At 50.2% G+C, this 22,505-nt stretch overlaps 8 protein-coding genes across 8 annotated transcripts; 3 read left to right on the plus strand and 5 right to left on the minus strand.

Moving 5' to 3' along the window:
• Window positions 1-2,293: 2,293 nt before the first annotated feature.
• Window positions 2,294-3,589, minus strand: ASPSYDRAFT_90212 (C-3 sterol dehydrogenase/C-4 decarboxylase; the record flags this gene model as incomplete). Its single annotated transcript, XM_040852300.1, has 2 exons — window positions 2,294-2,956; window positions 3,020-3,589. 2 exons carry the CDS (start codon window positions 3,587-3,589, stop codon window positions 2,294-2,296), a joined length of 1,233 nt encoding a protein of 410 aa, XP_040701832.1.
• A 564-nt stretch (window positions 3,590-4,153) lies between these two features.
• Window positions 4,154-4,857, plus strand: ASPSYDRAFT_1022930 (uncharacterized protein). The gene has a single exon (XM_040839758.1). The coding sequence runs from the start codon at window positions 4,321-4,323 to the stop codon at window positions 4,768-4,770; it is 450 nt and encodes a 149-aa protein (XP_040701833.1). The 5' UTR covers window positions 4,154-4,320; the 3' UTR covers window positions 4,771-4,857.
• Window positions 4,858-5,028: 171 nt separating this feature from the next.
• ASPSYDRAFT_90213 (ubiquitin-conjugating enzyme E2) lies at window positions 5,029-6,813 on the minus strand (the record flags this gene model as incomplete). Its single annotated transcript, XM_040852301.1, has 8 exons — window positions 5,029-5,892; window positions 5,952-6,120; window positions 6,179-6,190; window positions 6,252-6,348; window positions 6,412-6,433; window positions 6,492-6,586; window positions 6,674-6,707; window positions 6,781-6,813. 8 exons carry the CDS (start codon window positions 6,811-6,813, stop codon window positions 5,029-5,031), a joined length of 1,326 nt encoding a protein of 441 aa, XP_040701834.1.
• Window positions 6,814-8,941: 2,128 nt separating this feature from the next.
• Window positions 8,942-12,817, plus strand: ASPSYDRAFT_153300 (GTPase-activating protein LRG1; the record flags this gene model as incomplete). The annotated part of the gene is made up of 6 exons (XM_040842269.1): window positions 8,942-9,409; window positions 9,467-10,169; window positions 10,222-10,872; window positions 10,942-11,997; window positions 12,052-12,338; window positions 12,392-12,817. The coding sequence occupies 6 exons, from the start codon at window positions 8,942-8,944 to the stop codon at window positions 12,815-12,817; spliced, it is 3,591 nt and encodes a 1,196-aa protein (XP_040701835.1).
• Window positions 12,818-14,175: 1,358 nt separating this feature from the next.
• Window positions 14,176-15,527, minus strand: ASPSYDRAFT_79274 (uncharacterized protein; the record flags this gene model as incomplete). The annotated part of the gene is made up of 2 exons (XM_040850990.1): window positions 15,252-15,527; window positions 14,176-15,203 (listed from the first exon to the last, which is right to left on the minus strand). Exons 1-2 carry the CDS (start codon window positions 15,403-15,405, stop codon window positions 14,176-14,178), a joined length of 1,182 nt encoding a protein of 393 aa, XP_040701836.1. The 5' UTR covers window positions 15,406-15,527.
• Window positions 15,528-15,793: 266 nt separating this feature from the next.
• On the plus strand, window positions 15,794-16,818 carry ASPSYDRAFT_58585 (proteasome regulatory particle base subunit RPN10; the record flags this gene model as incomplete). The annotated part of the gene is made up of 4 exons (XM_040849556.1): window positions 15,794-15,819; window positions 15,878-15,916; window positions 15,975-16,194; window positions 16,267-16,818. 4 exons carry the CDS (start codon window positions 15,794-15,796, stop codon window positions 16,816-16,818), a joined length of 837 nt encoding a protein of 278 aa, XP_040701837.1.
• A 236-nt stretch (window positions 16,819-17,054) lies between these two features.
• Window positions 17,055-17,998, minus strand: ASPSYDRAFT_203891 (trafficking protein particle complex subunit 4; the record flags this gene model as incomplete). Its single annotated transcript, XM_040843842.1, has 2 exons — window positions 17,632-17,998; window positions 17,055-17,514 (listed from the first exon to the last, which is right to left on the minus strand). The coding sequence occupies exons 1-2, from the start codon at window positions 17,766-17,768 to the stop codon at window positions 17,055-17,057; spliced, it is 597 nt and encodes a 198-aa protein (XP_040701838.1). The 5' UTR covers window positions 17,769-17,998.
• A 501-nt stretch (window positions 17,999-18,499) lies between these two features.
• ASPSYDRAFT_46014 (putative C2H2 finger domain protein) lies at window positions 18,500-20,489 on the minus strand. The gene has a single exon (XM_040847144.1). The coding sequence runs from the start codon at window positions 20,133-20,135 to the stop codon at window positions 18,801-18,803; it is 1,335 nt and encodes a 444-aa protein (XP_040701839.1). The 5' UTR covers window positions 20,136-20,489; the 3' UTR covers window positions 18,500-18,800.
• Window positions 20,490-22,505: the final 2,016 nt, after the last annotated feature.

Consider the following 22,505-nt stretch of genomic DNA (forward strand, 5'->3'; position numbering starts at 1 on the left):
AAGAGCGTTGAACAGCCCACCCGTTGATCATTCCATCCATCTGGGCACGCTATTTGACATTGATTCTTGTCGGCGGTCGATGAAGCATCCTGTCCCACCCGGCCGCCCAACATGTTTGGCTGTCTCCATCTGGCTTCCTATAAGGATCAGTGATATCGCATACGCGTGCAGTGCATTTTACTCCCTTATTTCATTGGACTATCAGGGGCGCCACTTTATGGGAGGAGCTTTCAACAGCATCAGGTGCAAGAGTGTCCCATGGGTGGCTGCGTCCAGACCCAAAGGGAAGTCTCCTCACTTGACTTCTTATTTTTGGCGATGTCATCATCAAGAGTAGCTACTGGACGGATTCGAAGCCCCTAGGCTGCTTATGACTTCCTCGTGCAGGTAGAAATGGCCAGTATGTTTCCAGACAATCCTTCGCGCCCACAGGGCTAGACTTGGATAAACCTCCTATCCCAAAAGTTCCCCTGTTAGTATTACCTAAACACTCGGCAGTTGAGGGATATTGCCCCTTTGAGTGTGAATACTACAACGGAGAGCCCCGAGACCATCAATACTCTATCAGGCATGTTTATCACTTCCTGAAGGGCTGTCCCTCGACAGCTATGATTCCATGATGAGCCGCGCCTGCATATTGAATGCAGGTGGGGTACTTTTGCACCCACACCCTCAAAGGATGCGTTCGGAAAACAACGTTTCATCTTGCCGATAGAGAGCATCTTAGTCAAGGATAGTTGTAACAGCCAATGTTCTGGAAACCCAATTTAACTCCAAAGGGTCTGAACTTGAAGATGTCGGGCTGCGGGGTAGAAATGGTGGGGAGGATCGCCGACTGGACGACCGCTTGTCCGCAACCAGCCTATTTTTTGAGACCACTCGACCACCGCCTACCATCCGAACTGCGTTCCTCCAGACTGCGAGACTCGGCCAAGATACGATGGACTTATACTTTCTTTTTTCAATCTATTCTCCGAAAGACTCTTAATCTCGTGGATTGCTGCCAGGCCGACCCAGGGGCTCCGCGTACGGAGCTTCGTCTTGCAATGTAGATAGGCAGTACATTGAATATTCGTGCCTTGGAACGAGAACTGCAGAAACCATTAGAGATGGAACCTATTCTACTGCTCACACAATCCGCGTTGCTCCACAGGATATAACATAAAACCGACCCCCAGAGCATGGTTGAGTATTGATCATCATATCCTTGCGGGGTTTGCGGAGGAGAGCCAATTCACCCACGCAGCCTCCACAGTCAAACAATGAGAACCAGACAAGGAACTCAATCACTCGACTAGAGTCGTGCGGCGCTCGATGTACCTGCCTCTCCCTGTCACATAACTCCACCAAATGGTCATCTGACCCGACCGAAGGAACTGTAATGGGAAAGTTGGAACTTGGAAGGGATGCGGCATTTCCGGAAGCCAAAAGGCGAATTGCATGCCCCCGTATGACGGGAGACCTATTCCTCTACAATTCCTCGTTAATGAGGCAGCCTGGATTGTCCCCATCCATGAATCCTGCTTCTTCGAGCTTGTTCGGAATCAAATCTGACCTGCGCTACGTCTCCACCTGCATCGAAGGTCAGTTCCGAGACCTATTGGATGTACGGTGTGGTAGATTAACCATCTGGAGTGGCTGTTTCTCCAACCTCCATCACCAGAGACTGACGTCCCTCTTCCCTTTTCGTAAAATGGGAGAACCAAATCTGGCTGGCTCATCATTTCCCTTTCCCGGAAACCTGGAGCTTATTCGACTGGACCGGACGCGTAGCAGCTTTCCTCGGGTTGGTCCCCTCAACCTCACCCCCAGAGTTGACTGCAACAATATCCCTTGATGTGGAACATGCAAGGCTACATCATATTATATCATGGTGCTTGGTGTCTACACCGAATGCATCTTTCATTGAAAAAAGTAAGGTTGTGTCATTCATTGCCTGTTATGTCAATTGGCCCGATTTTCAAGGTTACGGGATGGGGCGTCTGATCGGCTGCGCGTTGATGGAGCTGAGGGTTTGATATCTTTGTGGACAGTGCACGCAATACCGTGGCCGGTGGTAGACAGCGGACAGAAAGCTTGAGGCCACCCATATCTATAGATATGTTTCATACATCAGTTTCTCAAAAAAGGAGACCGGGTGTAAGGAAGGATGGAATGCCCATTAGGCAGAAAGCAGATTCTCTTCCAATCAGCACAATTAGGTATTTACGTAAGGCTCAATAATGTAAGGTAGCCTCGTGTAGCATGGATATATAGTACATAACGAAGATATTAATCCATCTAGACTCATGAATCACAGCCCCTTCTTCTCGCCGTCTAGTCGCCAGCGTTCCAGGAAGTATCCGACAGCACGGGCAACACCTTCGTCAAGAGGGACAATAGGGCTGTATCCGAGTCTTTGCTTAGCTTTGTTGCAAGAGTAGTATCGCGTCATGCACGAGTACCGGACAGCCCGGCTTGTCAACTTCGGCGTCTTGCCGAGAAGGCCCAAGACGGTTTCTGCGAGGCCGCCGATGGGACCGAGAAGCGACTCGGGAAGCGCCCACACCTGGTTTGGCTCGACGGCTTTGCCGGCTAAAGCCCAGATGTAGTGGGTGAAGTCCCAGAAGTAGACGGGTTGGTCGTTGGTGATGAGGAAAGCCTCGCCGTCGACGCGCTCGTAGTCCAAGAGGTCGCCTTGACCGGAGTCGACGCGCTTGTGGATTGCGAGAAGGCGGAAAGCAGCCAGAAGGTGGGAGTACGCTACATTTCCGACGTATGTGAAGTCGAACAGATTGTCGTTGTCGCCTAGCTGCATCTTGAGGACCATCGGCGATGCATTTACACCATGCTTAAGCATATTGACGATGATCTGGCCATCCTTTTCACCGTAGATACCGGAAGGGCGAAGCGCGCAGGTCAACATTGAGGAGGGCGATGAGCGGTTGTATTTCAGGACAGCCTCTTCGGCTTCCGCCTACGATTCAATTCATTGTTAGCGTTCCCTGAAAGACGAGCCGGGAACGGAAGATCATCACACCTTTGTATCCGAGTAGTACTCCTGCTGCAGCTTTCCTCTGACCAGAGGCCAGTCTTCGTTCACATGTTTCAGGTCGCTCTGTGTGTCATGGATAACAGAGGCTGAACTCGTGTACACGAATGCCTTGCATTTTCCACCCCAGTCTCCACGGGCACCACCCGCAACCTCAAGCAAGTTTTTGGTTCCCTCGACGTTAAGTTGGCGAAGTAGTTTTTTGTCCGTCAGCATCGCACTCGCCGTATGAATAACCACATCAGGCTTGGCCGCGCGGAAAACCTCCAGCATCGATTCGGTCGAGGTTAGGTCGGCTTCGTAGTACTGCGCGCCAGGCAGTCGGTTATTCGTAGTTTTCAGATCGGCCACGGAGACTTTGGCAACGCATCGCGGATAGCGGTCTCCAAGATTGGGATAGTCGAATCGGCTGTCTCCCTCGGGCTTCGGAAGGGCAGCGCTGGGATCGGTCTCGGAAGGAAAGTTCAGCAACTGATCAACAATGTGAGATCCTAGAAAGCCGCATCCTCCAACTACCAGGACGGAGCCCAGCTCCATAGTGGGTCTCTTGCCAGACATTATGGGATTCGGACAGCCGGTTGAATTGTAACGAAGGGCTGGAGTTGTTGACTGGCGAGAGAGTGACAGCGGCGGCCCGAAGGTTGGTGACTTGGATGGACGCTGAAATCTGTCTTGATCTCGGAGAAGCCAGTCGATCTGGGGCCGAGCGACAACCTGGGGCTAGCGCCCCATCCGTATGGGCCACGTGACCTGATACAGGGACTTGTTGCTTGGCCTTTTTTTGTCGTTGCTGTTCAATTGTTCTACCTATTTGACTAGTTTATTTAATAAGCTGCCGTCTTTAAACATCTTTATTAATTCTGGTTTGGCAGTGGGGCAGCGCAGTCAAGTTGTGGTGCATTTAGTGATACATTGGCGGCCATTCATGACAGCTACTAGATACGAGACAATATGAGACAATCACATTTGGTTTGGTGGTAAATTTTTTGTGGGGCAGCTTAGTGCTCAAATTCAAAAGTAAATGGCAACAATAGAATAATATGTTTCCGTTTTATCAGCAAACAATTTCAAAATGATATCCACGTATGCAACATATATACAGTCAAACCTGGACAGATATAGGGGAAGTAAAGAAGGGAGGACTTCCGAATATCCGGTGTCAGTTGCCCTCTGACAAAGGGTGCGATATTTAATACTAAGTTTAGCAACTTTTTCTAGGCCGAATCAAATTCTCCACGTATGGCCACTTGGGTACCGTAGCTCACAAGTCCAGCATATCTGTACGTTAAATGCTCTGTTTACCAGCAATTGGTAGCCCTTGCCATGTTTTCGTGTCTCGGGAGTTCGGCCCACTAAAGACCAAAAGACCGGCATGCTTCTGGGCACCAGACGGAAAAGCACAGCTGAATATTCACAAGAAAACCTCTTGGGACTTGCCTCTAAGAGACACATCCGGGGCCTGCAAATACAGAGGTAGTTATCCTCGTTGCACGAGGTACCTAGTCAGTTTGAATAGCATTCTGAGTCTTGTTCTACGGTTCTCTACGTCACCTTCTTGTTTAGGTACGGCCAAGCCCCACGTTAAGCATAAATTCGGCATTAATGCGGATTTAGAGATGGATACCTTGCACAGAAAAGGGCACTATGGAATTTGGATGCCAAACGAGGGCATTATAAGACATCTTATTAATGCAATGCACCATGAAAGTACCATATCTGAACGGTTCGGTACAAACTAGAGACTTCGAGCAATTTCAGACTTTGCAAAAAGGTATGATTCCCCCGAACGTACCTCGTCCCGCCCCATAGACGGACTGTACGCCCATACTATGGATGTATAGAGTGTATAAGGCAAACCTGAGATTGCATTGATTCTTTAGTTTTGAGAGAACTGACGCTGGGTATCATCGAGGTCTATTCAAAGGCGGCCCTGTGTGGTTGAAATGCCGGGGTTGTTAGCCTGGGAAAATGTGTTTCTAGGGTGGTAGAACTAGAACTCACTCAACAGATCTCTCCACATCCCTCCTTAGCGCGCGTCTGTATTTCTTACGGTCTTCCGGACTGCCCCAGAATAGCTTCGATGCCTCCGCGTTCACTGTGGTGCGTGGGTCGTAAGGTGGCTCCTCTTCTTCCAAAGAGACCACGATTGCTTCCACGTGGGTACGCATGTCCTCGCCCTTTCTTGGGAAATAACATAACACACCGTCTTCGGACACACGGAAGTGAGACAGAGGCGTCTCCAAGAAAACCCGGGGCTGCTCGTCTGGGAATCGAGGACTCAAGTGGATCCTGATTTTGATGATACCACCTTCGAGAGGTGTTGTTGGCCGGCCAAAGTAGGTAAGCTTCCAGAGGAAAGGGTTATCATCGGCAAGAGTCAAATCGATCGAGTAATTCTTGTTGCTTTTCAGACTCTCAACAATTTGTTCGTACTGGCGCTGGAGGTTTACGGATATTCCCAATTCGTCCCTTTTTGCCTGAAGCCCCTGTGCCTGCCAGTCATTTGTTTCTTCCATTATCTTGTCTCTCACAAAATTCAATCGCCGTTTCAATTCAGGGTAATCGAAATGCCCATCCATAGTATTGCCACTACTCTCGAAAGGCATTCTCTGAAACTTACATTTGGGCGTGAACTCTCCCGACTCTTTGTCAATTAATTGCGCATACGATTCGTAATACCAGAGGAAGCGACGTTTCCGCAGGTCGTTGAAGGGATTACCAGAGATAGTGTTGCCGTCGTCTGAGACATAATCATCGTCTTCCATCATTGGGAGCAAAGTTTTCTTGGTTCCGTCCGGCAAGATATCCAGGGCCACCTCCAAGGGTTGAATAACCGCTATGCGTATCGTTTCGTGACGAATCTTGAGGTTATGGGCGTTACTGTTCAGCCTTGCTTACTGCTGGGGGTGCATATATTTACCTTGGACTTATAGTGCGCCATATGCTCCTGGTCTGAGCTCGAGTTGGCATTTTCATATCCAGGTTCGTACTCGTAAGGGTTTGACGACATAAGGCTTTGAATAGAAATTAGGATAGACTCAAGTCCCTGTGCGGATGACCACTGCTCCCCTCGTTCACCAGTCCATGTACTGTATAAGGTTAGCAGGTGTTTCTCAGCACAAGACGCAACAGACGATTATTTTTTACCCAAGAATTGACCTTTTTGCGCGCTGTACGTTAGCGGGCAACGTCCAACCTGATACCAATCAAGTAAACTTACAGGCAAACCTTTCCCGCAGCATACAGATTTGGACTGAACCTACAGGAACCGGAATTGGTGGTTACAGCCTTTACGCTCGGGGGACGCGCAGGATAGTCTAGGAAGTATTTGGTTAGCCCTGCCGCAAATTCGCTGGTTATTGACGGCCGATTTAGCAAACCTTTTCCGAACTTGATAGTGAACTGTTATCCCAAGGTCAGCGGAATACCTATCATACCAAACGACGTAGTATTGGCTCACCTCAAATAAACCAAACTGGTAGGGCGTGTCCGGAGGTCCTAAGATAATTGCTCGCACATTTCGAATATCGGATTCTTCGTAGTCGACCGCAAAAGCTATGAACATAGTTAGCCGGCACTATGTAACACTGGCACCCCTGCTGCTACAATGGAAAGCACAATAATGTGGATTACAGCACTTACAGAGATCCGAACTCTGCTCTATCTGGTTGATTTCCTAGGTAATGGAACCGGTGTTAATCGAGCGAAACTCCAGGAAGAGAGCCAGAATACAACAGGACAGCTAGTACCCTTGTAATGCGAATAATTGCCTGGTCTGACATTTTGACAGATAGATTCGGGACGAGACCTCTCAATCAGGTGCAAATATTCTAGCGTTGTTTGTTAGACGATGATGTTATCCGGATCGCTACCGAAGAAACCTCGCATCAGGTGGACGGTGAAAGTTCCGAGAAGAGGGGCACGTTATTTATCAGAAGCGAGACCCAAATAGAAAGTGAATAGGATTTATAAGAACAGAGAGAGATTAATAGAATTCATTAAGCGTAATGTGAGTCAGTGGATAGCTTGGTAGTTGTAGAAGAGAAGGAGGAGGTCGAACGAGCTGATTGATACATACATGCCACCACAGCAGTCAGCTGTGCCGCATTGCCTCCAGGACGCAGTTAATTGTGCATTAGGTTTGAAATGCAAACAACTGTCTCAGGAGCAGAACCGTTTTTTACGATATTACCTTAAGCTACTACAGTAACTACTCTGATCTTTTGTTAGAATGTACGCCCTCTCCTTTTGGATACCCCAACTATCCAAGGAAAGAGGTTCTTTCCAAGACCGTAATTTTGGATGAAGTTTGTATTGGATAATACGATGAATGGCACTGCAAGGCATCTTCAGCAATCCAGAATTCTGCCTTACGATTCTCCGCTGCTGCTTCAGGGAATTTACCCCGAAGACAGGTTATCTAGTTAGTGTGGCCGGGTGCCTGCTTCGAGGCAGCATGAGCCTGGTGATGTAACACAATGAGGGTGGCCAGAAAGGTCTGAGGTTGGATCCAATCCAGGTGTTGGAAACGCATAAGCACGAGTGATAGATAAAATAACAAGCCGAATAAGAGGTTCACTGATATATGAGAGCCACAGGAACTGCCCAGTTACTGCCTCATATCGTCAACCTACCATCGGCGTATTGAGAAGTCACACTCTAGAGATCAACAGTCCCCGCCAGCTCGGAGACCCTTGTTGAAGTGACCATGGCAGATATAGTCCTCACAGAGGCTAAGAAATTTGGCATCTAGCGACGATGAATATCCCTGATGAATTCAAGAGGTGGAGACTGGAGACCCTTCCCGTCGGATTCACAGTCAAGTTTCAACTTTCAACCCCTCAGGGGCAGTTGCAGGATCCAGCCGTTGGCTTGTGGCCTGAGGCCTAAATAAAAGCCTCAGGCCGTAAGGCATTTTCATACGAGGTGAAGGAGGCTCGAATTCCCTGCCTCTTATACAATTAAGTCTCCTGAAAAAATTTATCCGACTTTTTCTGAGTGCAATGACACTGTTTTCTTCCTTGCCAACATGTCTCGTTTTCCGTGCCTGCTTTTGTTCAGGTACAGTTCCAGCCACCCAAATAATGAAGGTGCAAAACAAACATATGACTCTTCTCTTCAGGCGGTGTGCCAAGCGGTGAACTCTGCACGTGACCGTCATTCACCAAGATGGAAGCATAGGGGGGGCAGAGCAACAACTGACAGCAGCACTGGCACTGCCCCAAACATACTCTTTGTCTGTTGAGTCCGTATGCTGCAGGTTTTGGTTGGTACAGCATTCACCGCAGACAACTGATTTCTTATTGCAGTTTCTTTTGTGAGTCGTTAGGCCTCGGCCGTGGAAAGATACCCTTTGTTGAAAGGGATCAGGTATGGTGGTGATCTTGGCTTTCGACCTCCGCCGCTTGCTGGTCTCACTTTGAGCTCCGACCCTTTCAGTCCAATTCGTTCTCCACGGATGGCTGCGCTCTCTTGCTGAATTATATCGACGTCTCCCTATCACCCAAATCCCTCTTTTTGCCCGTTAATTTCGTCGCCCGACGATCACGCGCTGTGTTCCTTGTTCCTCGAGTTTCCCCGCAAGTCGTACCTGAATGGCTTGAGGTGAGTACGCTCTGAAACGACCCTAAATATGCTTCCTCCCAGCCCCGCGCGAAGCTGAGAGAATGCCATCTAACATAACTTTGCATTCTCGACCAGTAGGGGACATACTGCCTACATAGTTTTCATTGTTTTTCACCGTCGAATTACCGCCCCGAATCTCGAATCTCCCTGATCCCAGCGGCAAACGCACTCAATCTCAAAATCCTTTCATTCAACTACAATCGAAGCAAGGCCGAGAAATCGTCGCATTATTTTTGGTGGACAAATCGTTGGATTCCTATCACAAAGGCATAGTTCTTTACGGACATGCCACCCGGCGACGTTTCATTGCCGGACAGCCTCGTGCCGGGCAACGGGGCTGTCCGTCCGTCCCTGAACACGAGCGGCTATGGTGGTAGCCATGGTGGGGGAAGCTTGCAAGCACAGACGCCCACATCGCCCGCCGATAGCACTGTTCCTTTCGATTCTCCTCGCACAAGGCCGTGGAACGCATCTGCTGGATATGATGCAGGTCCAAGCCCATCTGATGGTCGGCCCCCCCGGCGTTTAGACTCGAACCCAGCCGATTCCAGAGACCCGACAACACCTCAAGACCGGGCCAATTATTGGGAGGGTTCTGGGCCGCTGGACAGACCCCGACCGAATGGCCGATCGCACGCTAAGTCACCAGGAGGTGCTTCATCAAGGATATGCAAGAAGTGCAGCGAACCCCTCACTGGCCAATTCGTTAGAGCCCTAATGGCAACATACCATCTCGAATGTTTTAAGTGTGAAGTGAGTTTTCTACGTCGCAACTATTGATTGCTTTTTCAGCTCTAACAAAAGTAATAGGACTGCGGTCAAATAGTGGCGTCAAAATTCTTCCCTATTGATGCAGAAGATGGAAGCGGGCAATATCCGCTTTGTGAGATCGATTACTTTCGAAGGCTAGACCTTCTATGTCACGATTGCGGCGGCGCCTTGCGAGGGTCGTATATTACTGCACTGGACCGCAAGTATCACATTGAGCACTTTACTTGCTCAGTCTGCCCTACAGTTTTTGGGGCACAGGACTCATATTATGAGCATGAAGGTAAAGTATACTGCCATTACCATTACTCCACGCAATTCGCCCAGCGTTGCCATGGCTGTCACACCGCAATCTTGAAACAATTCGTGGAGATATTCCGCAATGGACAGAACCAACATTGGCACCCTGAGTGTTATATGATTCATAAGTTTTGGAATGTGCGCCTTTCTCCGACCGGTCAACCGCTAGAATATCCTCAGATGAAAGAAGACGCCACCGATGAGGAACGCACTCAGATCCGCGAGGAAGAGGATCTGATGGAGGAGAAGGTCTACAAAATTTGGAGCACTCTTTCCACATTTGAAGAGTCTTCTGCAGCCTGCATCTCGGATATGCTTCTGCATGTCAGCAATGGTGCATATCTGGACGGTGTTCTTGTTGCGAAAAAGTTCATCGGCCATGTCGAGATCCTTTTCTCGGCCATCGATCAACTTGCGGAATTCATCAAGGCCCAAGGGATGAAGGGTAAGTTTTAATACAAACATAATTATATACACACCTATCTGATCGGATCTAGACCTTGCCTTTGGCCGGGAAGCCAAATTACTTTGCAAAAAAATTGTCGCCTTTTTTGCATTGCTGTCTAAGACGCAGGAAACGGGTGTTCGAAAACTCGGTGTGACTCAGGAACTTCTATCGCTTGTCACAGGGCTCGCCCATTACCTCAAACTTCTCATCCGCATTGGGCTGCAAGGGGCGCTCAAGCTGGAGAGAGAACAACGTAGCCCTGAGGGCTTGCATCATCTTCTCGACCGTCTCGGCGATCTCGAATCGCTGCGGCCACTAGAGGAGGAGGAGACGCCTGCAGATCTGCTTTCTGGCGTGGAAACTCTAGCTGATCAACTCTCCGATTGCTGCGCGGCATGCAAAGAGCCGATTGATGACGAGTGTGTCATGTTGGGCGATAACAGATGGCATATAAAGCCCCCTCACCTCGTCTGTGCCTCGTGCCAGACCGATTTGACTTCCAACATTCAGAACGCTCTCCTAAGTACCAAAGACAGGCAAGCTTTATGCGCGACCTGTGTCAGTCACAAAGGAATTGCAAACGATATGCAAAAGGGATTCAAGCATATTTCAAAACTTCAGCAATTTGTCTTCTTGCTTAGGGTTGCCCTGGCCCGCCTTCTGGCCGTTTTACGAGCTGGAGGAACCCTTTTCCCATCTGGTAGGTTTTCTGGATTCACACCCGACACTTTCCATGAATGCTAATGCTTAGGTTCAATTCTTTTTTTAGATGACCCCTCATCTTCACAAACTGATAATAGCCAAGTGGCCCCAGGTGGTGAACGGCGCCGCCGGAAAGATGCTGACAGATCTTCCCTTGAGCAGACTGTTGGTGAGATGCGACGCCTACGGTCGATCAGGAATGAGCGCACCTTATCTACAACTTACAAGAAGGCTCGGGCGTCAAGAATCATTGACGGGCCAGAAGGACGGAGTGTCAGACCCGGCTCCTCTGGCGGCGAGGGCTCAGATCCCAGGGGACCGGGCTTCCAAATCGTGGAGGAGAAGGATGCCAACGGGGATCCAGTCACTGACTTGACGTTTGGCAACCAGGATGCCTTGACTCTGGATGATATTCCAAGAATTGTTGCAGCTGAACAAGCCAAAGAGCAGCGCCCGAATGCATACAAGCACGCTGGCACCAAGCTTATCAACACTACTGAACCGCTTCCCAGGTATAACCACGGACATCAACGTGGTATGTCTACCCCTGGCCTGGAAGTACCTCTCCCTGCTGCAACTGGGAGAGGCAAACGGTACTTCTCAGAGCTTTCAGCCTTGGAGTATTTCATCGTCCGACATGTTGCTGTCTTATCTATGGAGCCTTTATTGGATGGTGCCTTTACGTTAGAGGAACTCCTTTCACTGATCGAGTCACGAAAGCCGACAATCTGGAATATATTTGGGAGGGCTTTTGCCAAGGACGCGAAGAAAGGTGGAAAGAAGAAAGGAGTGTTTGGCGTCAGCCTCGATCTGCTTGTCGAGAAGGAGGGGACCGAGTCAAGTCATGGTGTTGGCCCGGGAGCCCTTCGAGTTCCTGCTCTTGTTGACGACTCCGTGTCCGCTATGCGTCAAATGGACATGTCTGTGGAAGGTGTCTTCCGAAAGAACGGCAACATTAGACGGCTGAAGGATGTCTCTGAGCTGATCGACAACAAATATGAGCAAGTGGACCTGACCAAGGAGACGCCCGTTCAAATCGCCGCTCTTCTTAAGAAATTCCTCCGTGAAATGCCCGATCCTCTTCTGACGTTTAAATTGCATCGCTTATTTGTTGCTTCCCAGAGTATGTGCCGATCCTTATCCTATCCGTCGCTCTCAATGTATTGACAAGATTTAGAAATTTCGGACCCTGAGAAGCAGAAGCGGGTTCTCCATCTCACATGCTGCTTGCTTCCTAAAGCCCATCGCGACACCATGGAAGTCTTGTTCGCTTTCTTAAATTGGACATCATCCTTTTCGCATGTAGATGAAGACACCGGAAGCAAGATGGACATCCACAACCTCGCAACCGTTATGACACCCAACATTCTATATCCGAATGCCAAGACCAGCGCCGTAGACGAGAGCTTCCTCGCAATCGAAGCAGTCAATGCGCTTATCACGTATAATGACACCATGTGCGAGGTATGTTGGCCGACCCTTCTTTGGAAAATTTGTTTACTAATTAGCATGTATAGATTCCCGAGGACCTTCAGTCGGTCCTTAGTGACAGTACCCTATTCAAGGGAGACTCAGAAGTTACTACAAAAGAAATACTAAAGAGATACGGGGATATTGCAAGGGGAGGCTTCTCCCAGAAAGCAAGCAACGGCGGTGAAACGTTTACCATTACCAATCAAAGCCGTGGAGCCAATGTGCCTACTTCGGCTCGTATCGAAACAGACCCATCCCAAGATGCTGCTTCCCAAATGCAAAGCTCGGTCCGGCATGTGGCCGGTCCAGCCGGACACTCTCATTCAAGCAGTGCCATTGCTCCACCCAGCGGCCAGGACTTTGATGGCCGTAACCGCAGCACCAGCACTGGGAGTCAACCTGAGGGCCAATCTCAACAAGTGCCATACAGAGCTCGTGCGAACGCGGGACCCATGGGCGTTGCTAGTTGATTGTCTTTCCATTTCCCGTTCGATAGTCAGGGTTTGCTCATTTACACTCGAGGCGCGTGTCGGAATTTTTCTGTTGCTTGACTTGCGACGACAGGAACGTTATTGACGTATCTCTGGCGTTGCCAGCATTTTCCCCTTGGAGATTGGCGCGCGGTCATTTTTCTTTCCGCTTAATGCCAACCCCACATCACATATTCGGATCCTCTGGCCTGAGTTTTGAAACGACATCATCTCGTCCCTTTTCATCTTCAAAAAATGCATTGCATCCAGCCGCAAGGTTTCGTCTCTTGTCTTTTCTCTCTCGTTGACTAGCCACCCACCACTAAGAACCAACCTTTGGGCCTTTTCAGTTGAGCCATGGCTCGCCATTCACATTTCAGGACCTTGGGTGTCATTTCCTACCATTCATTTGCGCCCTTTTATTGCATTGCATCTGACAACCAGCTGTGTCATATGAATATTGCACTGTAATCCAGCGGTGTTCCCTTCTGTCTTCATCATTTCCATTTCTCTTCTTCAATTCCAAATTTTCGCCTCTCGTTGATCTGCGAGAGTTTTGCAGAATCAATAACTCTGTGAATTGGTTTTCTGTTCTCTTTTCTCTTTTCTCTTTACTTTCCTGCCAGTCGATTAAGACTGTTAAGATACCTAACTCTGGCGAGTCCTGTTTTCTCCTTCTACCTCTCACTGTTACCCATTTTCCTTCTTATTCCCCTTTTCTTCAACATTTCTTTCTTATCCCCCCCTTCGAAGCGGTGTCCTGTCTTGTCGTTGAGTCCATTGTAAGTGTTCGGTGGTTCCATTCCTCAGCCTAGTTTTTTTTTTTTTTTTTTCTTTCTCCTTTTCCACTCTCCCTCCAATGCATCCATACATGTCACCGTCCATATGATGCTCCTTTTCCTCCTTCATAGGTGATGTAGTCTATTTACAGTCAGTTGTGAGTGGAAATGCCTCTGGCAAAGTCAACTTATCATCTCTGTAGGCATACGCTATGGCAATTCGCTAGATAATAACTTAAGACTTCAGGTTAGCTAAGTAATCGAAATTCACTAGGTATTGAAGCTATTGAATAGAATATAAAGCGAGATGAATTTTTGCTGAAATTTCGACGAAAAGCTAATAGAGGACTACTTCAGAGCCACGAAATCATGGTACTCGAAACATCTAACCAGTCCAAACACAATGAATAGATAAAAGACCTAGAACTCCAATACCAAGCAACCAGTAGCATCCGAACACCACCGAATGAAAGAACAACTCTTCGACTCCGCGCTGTCGAACTGTTTGTAAATTGACATGCAACAATAATTCAGATGTCAAGCACTAATATGAGATAAGAAGCTAAATATGTAAGTAGCCTATGCACGCTTCCGTAGAGTGCGCCGCCCGCCTGTTGTAGTCTCACCTCCCGCCGACGACGTCGTAGCCTTCCTAGCCCCAGAGGCTGCAGTCTTTTTCGAAGCCGCAGAAGGCGCCTGCGATCTTGCGGCGGTCGCCTTCCTTGCTGCTGAGCTTGCAGTTGTTGCCTTCCGCGACGGGGCGGCATTGGTGTTTGTGACGGTCGTACCGGATGATGTGGTCGATGAGATGCTACCCCTGCGGTCGGTTTGCCGGGTACCAGGCCGCGAAAGAGGAGAGTGAACCGATCTAGGGCCCGCAGTGGCAGCTCTGCTCGCAGGTCTCTTTGTTTGGGAAGACGGTGGGCGCGCAGGAGCGGCGCCTCGTGATGAGCCAGGACGAGCACCTCCAAGATTACCGGTGGTAGACTTCAGAGGGCTCGAGGGCTTTAGTGGTGACATGGGCCGGGATAGGTATGAAGACGATTGGCCTTTCTCGGGTGAAGCGCGCAGAGGCGACTGTGGATACGTTCTAGAATTTGAGGACTTGGGTGAGAGGATCCTGTAGTCTGCCCCTCGGACTTCCTGGGAAACAACGCGTGATGTTCCCGGGGTCGCACCAGTCTTTCCGCGTCTCTTGGGGTTCTTGAGAACGTCGAGCTGCTCGCCTGACGCAGGCGCGTTTTCTTTGTCAGAGTAGATACCGGCGGGACTGGACACGTTAGCCAAGCGCGTGACTTCAGAATGCCTCGCTACATACCTATGTTTCCGAATCCTGCGAGGGCTTGGGCTGACTGTTGCAGCCTTCTTTCTGCCGGAAGCAGACATTGCCGTGAAATTGCGCGATCCTTTAGCTGGGCTCCGGTATTTCCTTGGCGAAGGGTGCTCTGATTGAGCCCGGAGGGAGGCGTTGTGTTTCACGAGGAGCTCGCTCATGTTCGCTTTGCGAAGAGCCACAGGAATTCGGTTGACGCGTCGTTCGAGTCTAGCTCGGAGGTCTTGTGCTTGGAGGGCGTACTGTGCGCGGAGCTTGCGCGCTCTTTCCGTGACTGCAATGGTCAGCGTAAACTCAGCAGACCAGGATATAAAAAGCATACTCTCTAGCTGCAGATTGTCCATTAGGGACTGTTTCTGGCTTCGCGTGATTCGGATCCGCTTTTTGGGTGGTGTAGTGTTTGTGGGAGTTGCGTCCTCAATACTGGGATACGCGTCTTCCATCTCGCCAGACTTTCGCTTAGTCGCTGTGGCCATTGTAGAAACGAAATCGAATGCTTTTAAATAATGTCAAAAACCAAGGACTTAATTCAACCTGTCAGAGAGATCCGTGCGGCGTTTGGCGTTGTGTCGTTGAGGGGCGGAGGGATGAGGAAGAGAGGGCGGTTGTTGTTGCGGGAGTGGTTGATGGGGGAATATTACGGTAAACAAGCGCTGACTTAATTCGTCGTTAGCTTAGGTTAGCTCAACCTCAACTCCTCAGCGGGTGTGACATCTCTGTGTCCGCCTCTCTCCAGCTTCATCCTCCCGCCATCATCAAACCTTTATTTTCCCCCGCTTATTTAGCCGGACAGTTCTTCTCACACTCTAATTCATTGCTCCTTTTTCCCATCACATATTCCGCACCGCCGATTGACCCGCCAAGATGTCGCTTGAAGCTACGATGATCATGTTCGTCAGCCCCATCCGCCGAGCTCAGTCGGTAGTCTAGCTAGCTAACCCGTCCCAGCGTCGACAATAGCGAAAGCAGCAGAAACGGCGACTATACGTGAGCCACATATCTGCCCTTTTTGCGTTCTCCGGTCATCCGTGACTAATAGCCACAGCTCGACACGATGGCAAGCCCAGATCGACGCCGTCAGCGTCATCCATACAGCCAAGATGCGCGCACACCCTCAGTCGGCCGTTGGACTGATGAGTATGGGCGGAAAGGGCCCCGAGGTGCTCTCTACATTCACTACTGATTTCGGTGGCATTCTGGCCGGATTACATCGCACGAAGATCCACGGGACTGCCCACTTCTGCTCGAGTATACAAGTTGCCGGTGTATGTCTTCCACCCTCTTCCCCGTGTCGACCTGGGTATGTTCAAGCTAACAAGGGATATGAATCGAAATAGCTGGCTCTCAAACACCGCTCTGAAAAATCGCAGCGCCAACGCATCGTCGTATTCTCCTGCTCTCCCATCGAAGAAGACGAAAAGACCCTCGTAAAGCTCGCAAAGAAAATGAAGAAGAACAACGTTTCCATAGACGTAATCGCCTTTGGCGATCTCGAATCCGACCAGACTAAGAAGCTGGAGGCGTTCATCGAAAACGTTAAGAGCGGTGACGGCTCCAACCTCGCCATCATCCCACCCGGTCCGAATCTACTCAGCGAAGAGCTCCAGGCCTCGCCTATCCTCGGTGGTGAAGGTGCTGATGGCTCAGGTGGGATGGGTGCTGACGGTGGTGACGCCGGCGGCTTTGACTTGGATGCTGCTGCTGAGAACGACCCCGAGTTGGCCTTCGCCCTCCGTCTTTCGTTGGAGGAGGAAAAGAACCGACAGGAGAAGGAGAAACGGGATCGCGAAGAGCAGGAGCAGAAGGCGAATCTAGAAGGGATTCCCGAGGAGGGACAATCGTCTGGGAAGAAAGATAATGACGACACAGACAAGATGGATACAGCGTAGAATGTATTCTATTTACTTATGTTAATGCATACCCGGCGTTGCTACCTACCTCCTAGGTAACTGTTTCATACGAAAACAAAGCCGATCATCAGTAGTTCTAGCAATAAACGCCAAACAAAGTCCCAAACGGTTACCATCATTCCCAGCATCCCAGCAACAGAAGCAAGAAAGACCGTAGGTCAAGAAAATATACAGACCGACAACCCAACAGCAGCGGAGATATCAACAAGTATTTATCATCCCCTCGCCCTCAGATAGCCTCCAACTCCCCTATCAAATCTCTCACACCGAACCGGCATTTCAATCTGATAAAACGGATTCTTCATCACATAGTCCGCATAAATCTCATAAACACCCTTCATTACAACATCCACATTCTCCATCAGCGGGTCCGTAAATAGCAAGAACTTCGTCCCCGTTAGCGTTTGGAAGCACGTCAGCCGGAACTTGTCCGTTTCCAGCATCTCCAGCCCACTTATCGGGACGGACGGGTTGGGGTACATCGAGTTGGTGATTGAGGCGGAGGATGCGTGTGGTGGTGGGAGGCCGGATGAGGAGCTTGGGGTTGTTCCTGCGCCCGGCGTTGGTGTTGATGGATTCGATGGCGTGGAGGTTTGTTGGCTGTTGGATGTTGGGGTGGGTGTCGCGGATGGGTTGGGGATTTTGGGTGTTATTGAGCGCGTGATTGCGTGGACGCTGTGGTTGGAGGACACAGTATTAGCTTATATCTTTTCTTTGCTTTGCTTTTCTTTTTTCTTTTTAAGATTTCCGCCTTGATGCCTCCAGTGGATTAGGACGTTGGCAAAGACATACCCATGAAATGTCCCCGCAAGAACAAGGTAATCGTTCGTCGAGAGCTTGTGCAAGCCGGGGTGAAATTCCCGTTGGTAGATGAGCCCACCAGCTTTGTTGATAATTATGAGAGAGTAGACAGGCCTATTTGATAACATTAAATACAGTCCGGTCTCATAAGAATATGAGAAGAGAAGAGGGGAACAAACATTGTGAATGAGAGGCGAGGCGAGGGAAGAAAGACGGAGAAGACTCCGAGCGTGCGCGCTCGGTTGTGGCTGGTCTGACGATGGATGGCCTGGTTTGGGTTTGCTTATTGGAGGGCGCGAAGGTGTTCGTTATTGGGGTATCATTTGCGAGGTATCATGCGAGGGTATCGGGTTCAAAATGGGAGAGCTGGTCGAATATCACGGAGCTGGCCCAAATGCGGAGGTGGATTGATTTCCTGGGTGTTTATTCTGCACCCGCCAGTGGAGTTTTTGGTGCGGTATAGAGGCCCGGAGTATACAAGTACTCCAGAAGGCGATGTTTGCGGTCGGTTTACTCGGAAAGTCCTTTAATTAATGCATAACTAATAATTATCTTGTATTTCAATTTGCTTTGCACCATTTACATCTTCCTTTTGAAATTCCGGGGCCTTTGGGTTGGTTGTAGTATGCATACATTTACTCGTTCCGGAAACAAAAAATATACACACAAAGTCTGTCCTTTACTTTTAAACTTTTGTCACCAAATCTTCAACTCGCATTACCGCGTCCATTATGTCGTAGTCTTATATTACGTACTACTCCCAGAGTACCCCTGAAGGGGGAAGGCGCATATGAGGTGAGATCTTAGTCGAGGTATATGGAGCACTGAGGTATATCCCTGTACCCTTTTACCAGGGCGCTTCAACATGAAGGCTTTGAGTTCAATTTTCGAATTATCACTAGACAGAGTAAGAGGCCTAAATAGCTATATATATTAAATACAGGATATCATCTAGCATCGTAAATCATCACGCTATGTCATGCCAGCCCAAACCCTAACACAAATCAAAAACCGTACCGTGGTCCGCACCGACAATCGACATTATTAACCATCCCGAGCAATCTCAAAATGACAGGTATATGAAGAGAAGCCACAGAAAACATAAAGTAGGCCGTAATATAAAAAAGAGGGAAACAAGATAATCCCGCGCCACGCGAGAATCACTCCCGACAAAGCGATGCCAACTTCCACTGCCCCTTCACATGGATAATAACTCCATTCTCATGCGCCCACTCCCGAAGAGGTAGGTCCTCTTTCTCAGGGCCCGGGTCTGCCTGCTCATAGTGTCTCGCAACATGCTCCATTCGCTCTTTCCAAGCGTTCATGCCCCGGAACTCCGCATCGCAGAAGCCGCAGTGGCTCAGTGTTGGTGGGGTACGGAGCTGCTTCCAGCACCTCTTCCAGACGCCGTCAAGGCTCATTTCAAACGCTTCTTTGTCGGCCTGTGGGACCGACTGCTTGCCAGTCTTTGTATTTGCGGCCCAGGGCGCGTGCATGCGGCGCTGATGTTGGATGAAGAGGTCTTTGCGGTTGAAGTCATTGACGAGGGTGGGTGTTGTCGGCGTCGCTGGGTGTTCGGAGTTCGACGAGGTGGGCGATGGGGAAGACTGCGCTTGGCAGTTGGGGGGCGTAGTGTGACTTTTTATGTTATTTAGGCTGCACCGGCCCACATCGCATCTGTAGAAGCCGGGCTGGATGTGCTGAGAGCTGACGTGTCGCTTCCATTCGTTCTTGGAGGGGAAGGTGCTCGTGCAGCCATAGCGGGAAAAGGTGCATTCGAAGCGCCGGTCGGCAGTCTTCTTGAGGGACTGCTTGGAAGTTGTCACTGGTTCAGCGCGGCTGGGTCTGGCTGGCGTCTTTTTAGGTGATTTGCGATTGCGCTTTTGAACGCGGTTGCTGGTGGTTCTCCTGCGGGCGGGGGGTGCCTTTCGGTGGCTCTTGGAAGAGTCACTGGGGGAAGAGGTCGTGGGTGCGCTATATTCGCTAGGCTGATGGCCGGCGTACACTGAGAGAAACATAGGGTTGCTCTGCTGTGGTATTGGCTGAACGTGTTCGTTGAGTGGACTCATTGATTCTTGTTTGTAGGAAGTCATCGTGACGGGTTCGGGGTATGAAGGCGAGGGCGAGCTCTCGAAGCCGGATCTACTTGACATGGCATCGTCGTAGATAAGAGTAGGTGCGCGGCTGTTGCTCTGGCAGTCCATCTGCGGCGACACACTACGCAAACTTTCGTCAAATGGGGACGGCGGGCTCCAATATACAATGGCTGAATTTTGATGCGGAGTGTAATGCAGTGGTTCGACGATCGGGAAATGATGGCCCTTGATCGCAGCGTTCGTGGCCATGGGAATACCACCATTCATCGCGTCTGATATGGGAGTCGCCAACATATGGGCATCGGAGTGAGCGTAGTATGGGATGTCCTGCGCAATTGGCACATGGTCTTGCACATGGTAGTGTTGTTGGAAGTCATGGTAAGGGTAGTGGTCATCCATTGTTGCACAGACAAGATATATGGAAAACTTATATCAACAAAGGATAAAATGAACGCCCCTGTATAGAGAACAAAGCTTGAGAGGAAACAATTGAGACCGCCATCATTGCAGCGGACCCATGGGGCCATTTATCCTCTCGTCTGTTTCCTGGTCAATTGGGAGAAACAAACGGGCGATGACGGAACCACGAATTGGGGAGCACGGATTGAGCCTCACGCTCTGAATGCGTACCCTCCATCATGGTCGAACATTCGACACATGGGATGAGTGTCTTGCACCTGCCGCCGAGACAATCGACCAGCGCGACGGGACGAGTCAGGGCCGTTGCGCTGGAGCCATCCATCACTTTTCCCTCCCCACCCTTCCCCTTATTTTTGCTGTTTTACTAGGAAATTATTTATTTTGCAGCCCGAACCGGTTAAGACAAATGGGGAGCCAAATACTGGACGGTGTAAACGCGAAACAAGTGGCTGGTCGCTGGTGTGTCGGGGTCTGCGCCCTTGTGGAGCGCATATCTTCGGGGATCACAGCGCGAGGGCGGAGCACGTTACAAGACGAATACAGGACGAGAGCAGCGAGGAGAACTCAGTTGAGCCTCACGTACCCCTCGTAATTTACCTTATCTGAGCTTTGATATAGGTGGGTATGCAGGGTGTCGTCACCCAACTCATCAGCCACTGCCATCTCGCAAGTTGCAATGCATTGGTTGGCTGGCTAATTTCTTTTTATGGCCCTCATCCCAGGTGAGAGGTACTGATGGAAGCGAGTGTGGTCAGTGAATTCCATGCGGATGGAATGACTGGACCAGTGGGCAGTGGGCAGTGGGCAGTGTTGGCTGAAGACGTTTGCCCTGGGCGTCGCCGAAGACCCCGGCCAGGCGCTAGACGCAGATTATCATGTCAAATCGAAGAACGGGGAGTCGGGGAGTCGGGGACGGGCTGATGCGAGAAAGATCGGCAATGTCATTGGAATGGAGTGGGTGCCGTGGAAGGAAAGGCACAGGACGAGACCGAGATGATGATTGAAACCGCAGTGCTAATGGTGGTGAGTTTGACGGTCACTGGCGGGCCACAAGATCCGGCCCCAATCTCGACTTCGTATAGCAGCACTAAATTAGGAGCTGTTCTTTGTGGGCAGCCAAACGGCCCCGGATGGAAGGCCTCTGCTCTGCAATCAATATCGAGGATGACGAAATAAGAGAGACGGGGAACGGAGTTGTTTTCCAGGAAGAGTCTGGACTGAAGGCTCACTAGGCTCAGTGTTTGCCTGATTGGGGCATCCCCACCTGGCGCCGTCCTGACTCGTTAAGATTTTGAAGATTCCCGTCCCTCATCGAGATCCACCTCCATTCCCCGTCCGGGCTCCATCTCTACGTATCTCTCACTTGACACTGTAGCTGTTGACGTTGGATTTTCAAACACTCAGCCCGGATTCCAGAGAACGCAGACCAGTGCTGCCAAACAAGCAAGCCAAGCCACGGTCAGACAATCTTTTAATACTCAGACCAATCGCCAGCGACAACTCTCGTTCGCAATCCGACGATCGCTATACTAATCCCATCCTATGATCCTATCTCATCTCACTGCAGCCAAAATCCAAATCCAACCCAAATTCCAGACTCGGCTGGAGCCCAGGATCCCGTTCCTGGCTTGTAGCACCAAGAAAGCCCGGGCTTCACAGACTCAGACTGCAATCTGCACCGAAGTCTCACCTGGACCTTAACTTAATTCGGCCTGAAGCCCTGGACCATCACCCCGATATGGAGAGATTCGCCTTGGGCGCAATTTCGCAAGCGCTGCGTTGTTGCACAACATCCCTAGTGTGCGTCAGCTGAAGAGTGAACCCGGAGCCGGTCGACATCCGTCCACTTAACCTCGCCAAATTGGCTTCGGTTCCCAGGGGCACGCACAAGGTTTGCGCGTAGGCTAACTCCTGCCCATCACTCCTCGTGGCGGTCGATGGGTCTGAAACGGGCGACGAGGGAGACGTGCGCACGCCCCGTCTGCCGGAGGCAGGACTCAGGAGGCAGGACGCTAACAACCTAAAAGCCTCGAGCCCAAAAAGCAATTCCGAGACACTTGGTATGGGGCCGACACACTGCAGACTTGCAGAATGTGCACCGTCAAGTGTCAACACACTGGCAGCCCTCACCGACAGAGCCACAATTTCAGTCGCAGCCCAACCAGACGGGATAAATAATTTCGTACTCGAAGGGTGAACCCCTGCAGAGTGCAGAACTAGACCAGACTGCAGTCGCGGCTATGCTCGGGCAAACATAGGATCCACTGAGACGCATAGTGACTGTGCCACGACCTCCATCCCCCTCCGTCTTTCACTTCCAGACAACCACGGGGTGGCAGGATGAGCCCG

The sequence above is a fragment of the Aspergillus sydowii genome (assembly GCF_001890705.1).
Source record: "Aspergillus sydowii CBS 593.65 unplaced genomic scaffold ASPSYscaffold_6, whole genome shotgun sequence".
Taxonomy (NCBI): domain Eukaryota; kingdom Fungi; phylum Ascomycota; class Eurotiomycetes; order Eurotiales; family Aspergillaceae; genus Aspergillus; species Aspergillus sydowii.

Bases quoted from the DNA above. Each gene is read 5' to 3' on its own strand.
- ASPSYDRAFT_46014 (XM_040847144.1), bottom strand. From the start codon at position 20,135: ATGGATGACCACTACCCTTACCATGACTTCCAACAACACTACCATGTG.
- ASPSYDRAFT_1022930 (XM_040839758.1), top strand. From the start codon at position 4,321: ATGCTCTGTTTACCAGCAATTGGTAGCCCTTGCCATGTTTTCGTGTCT.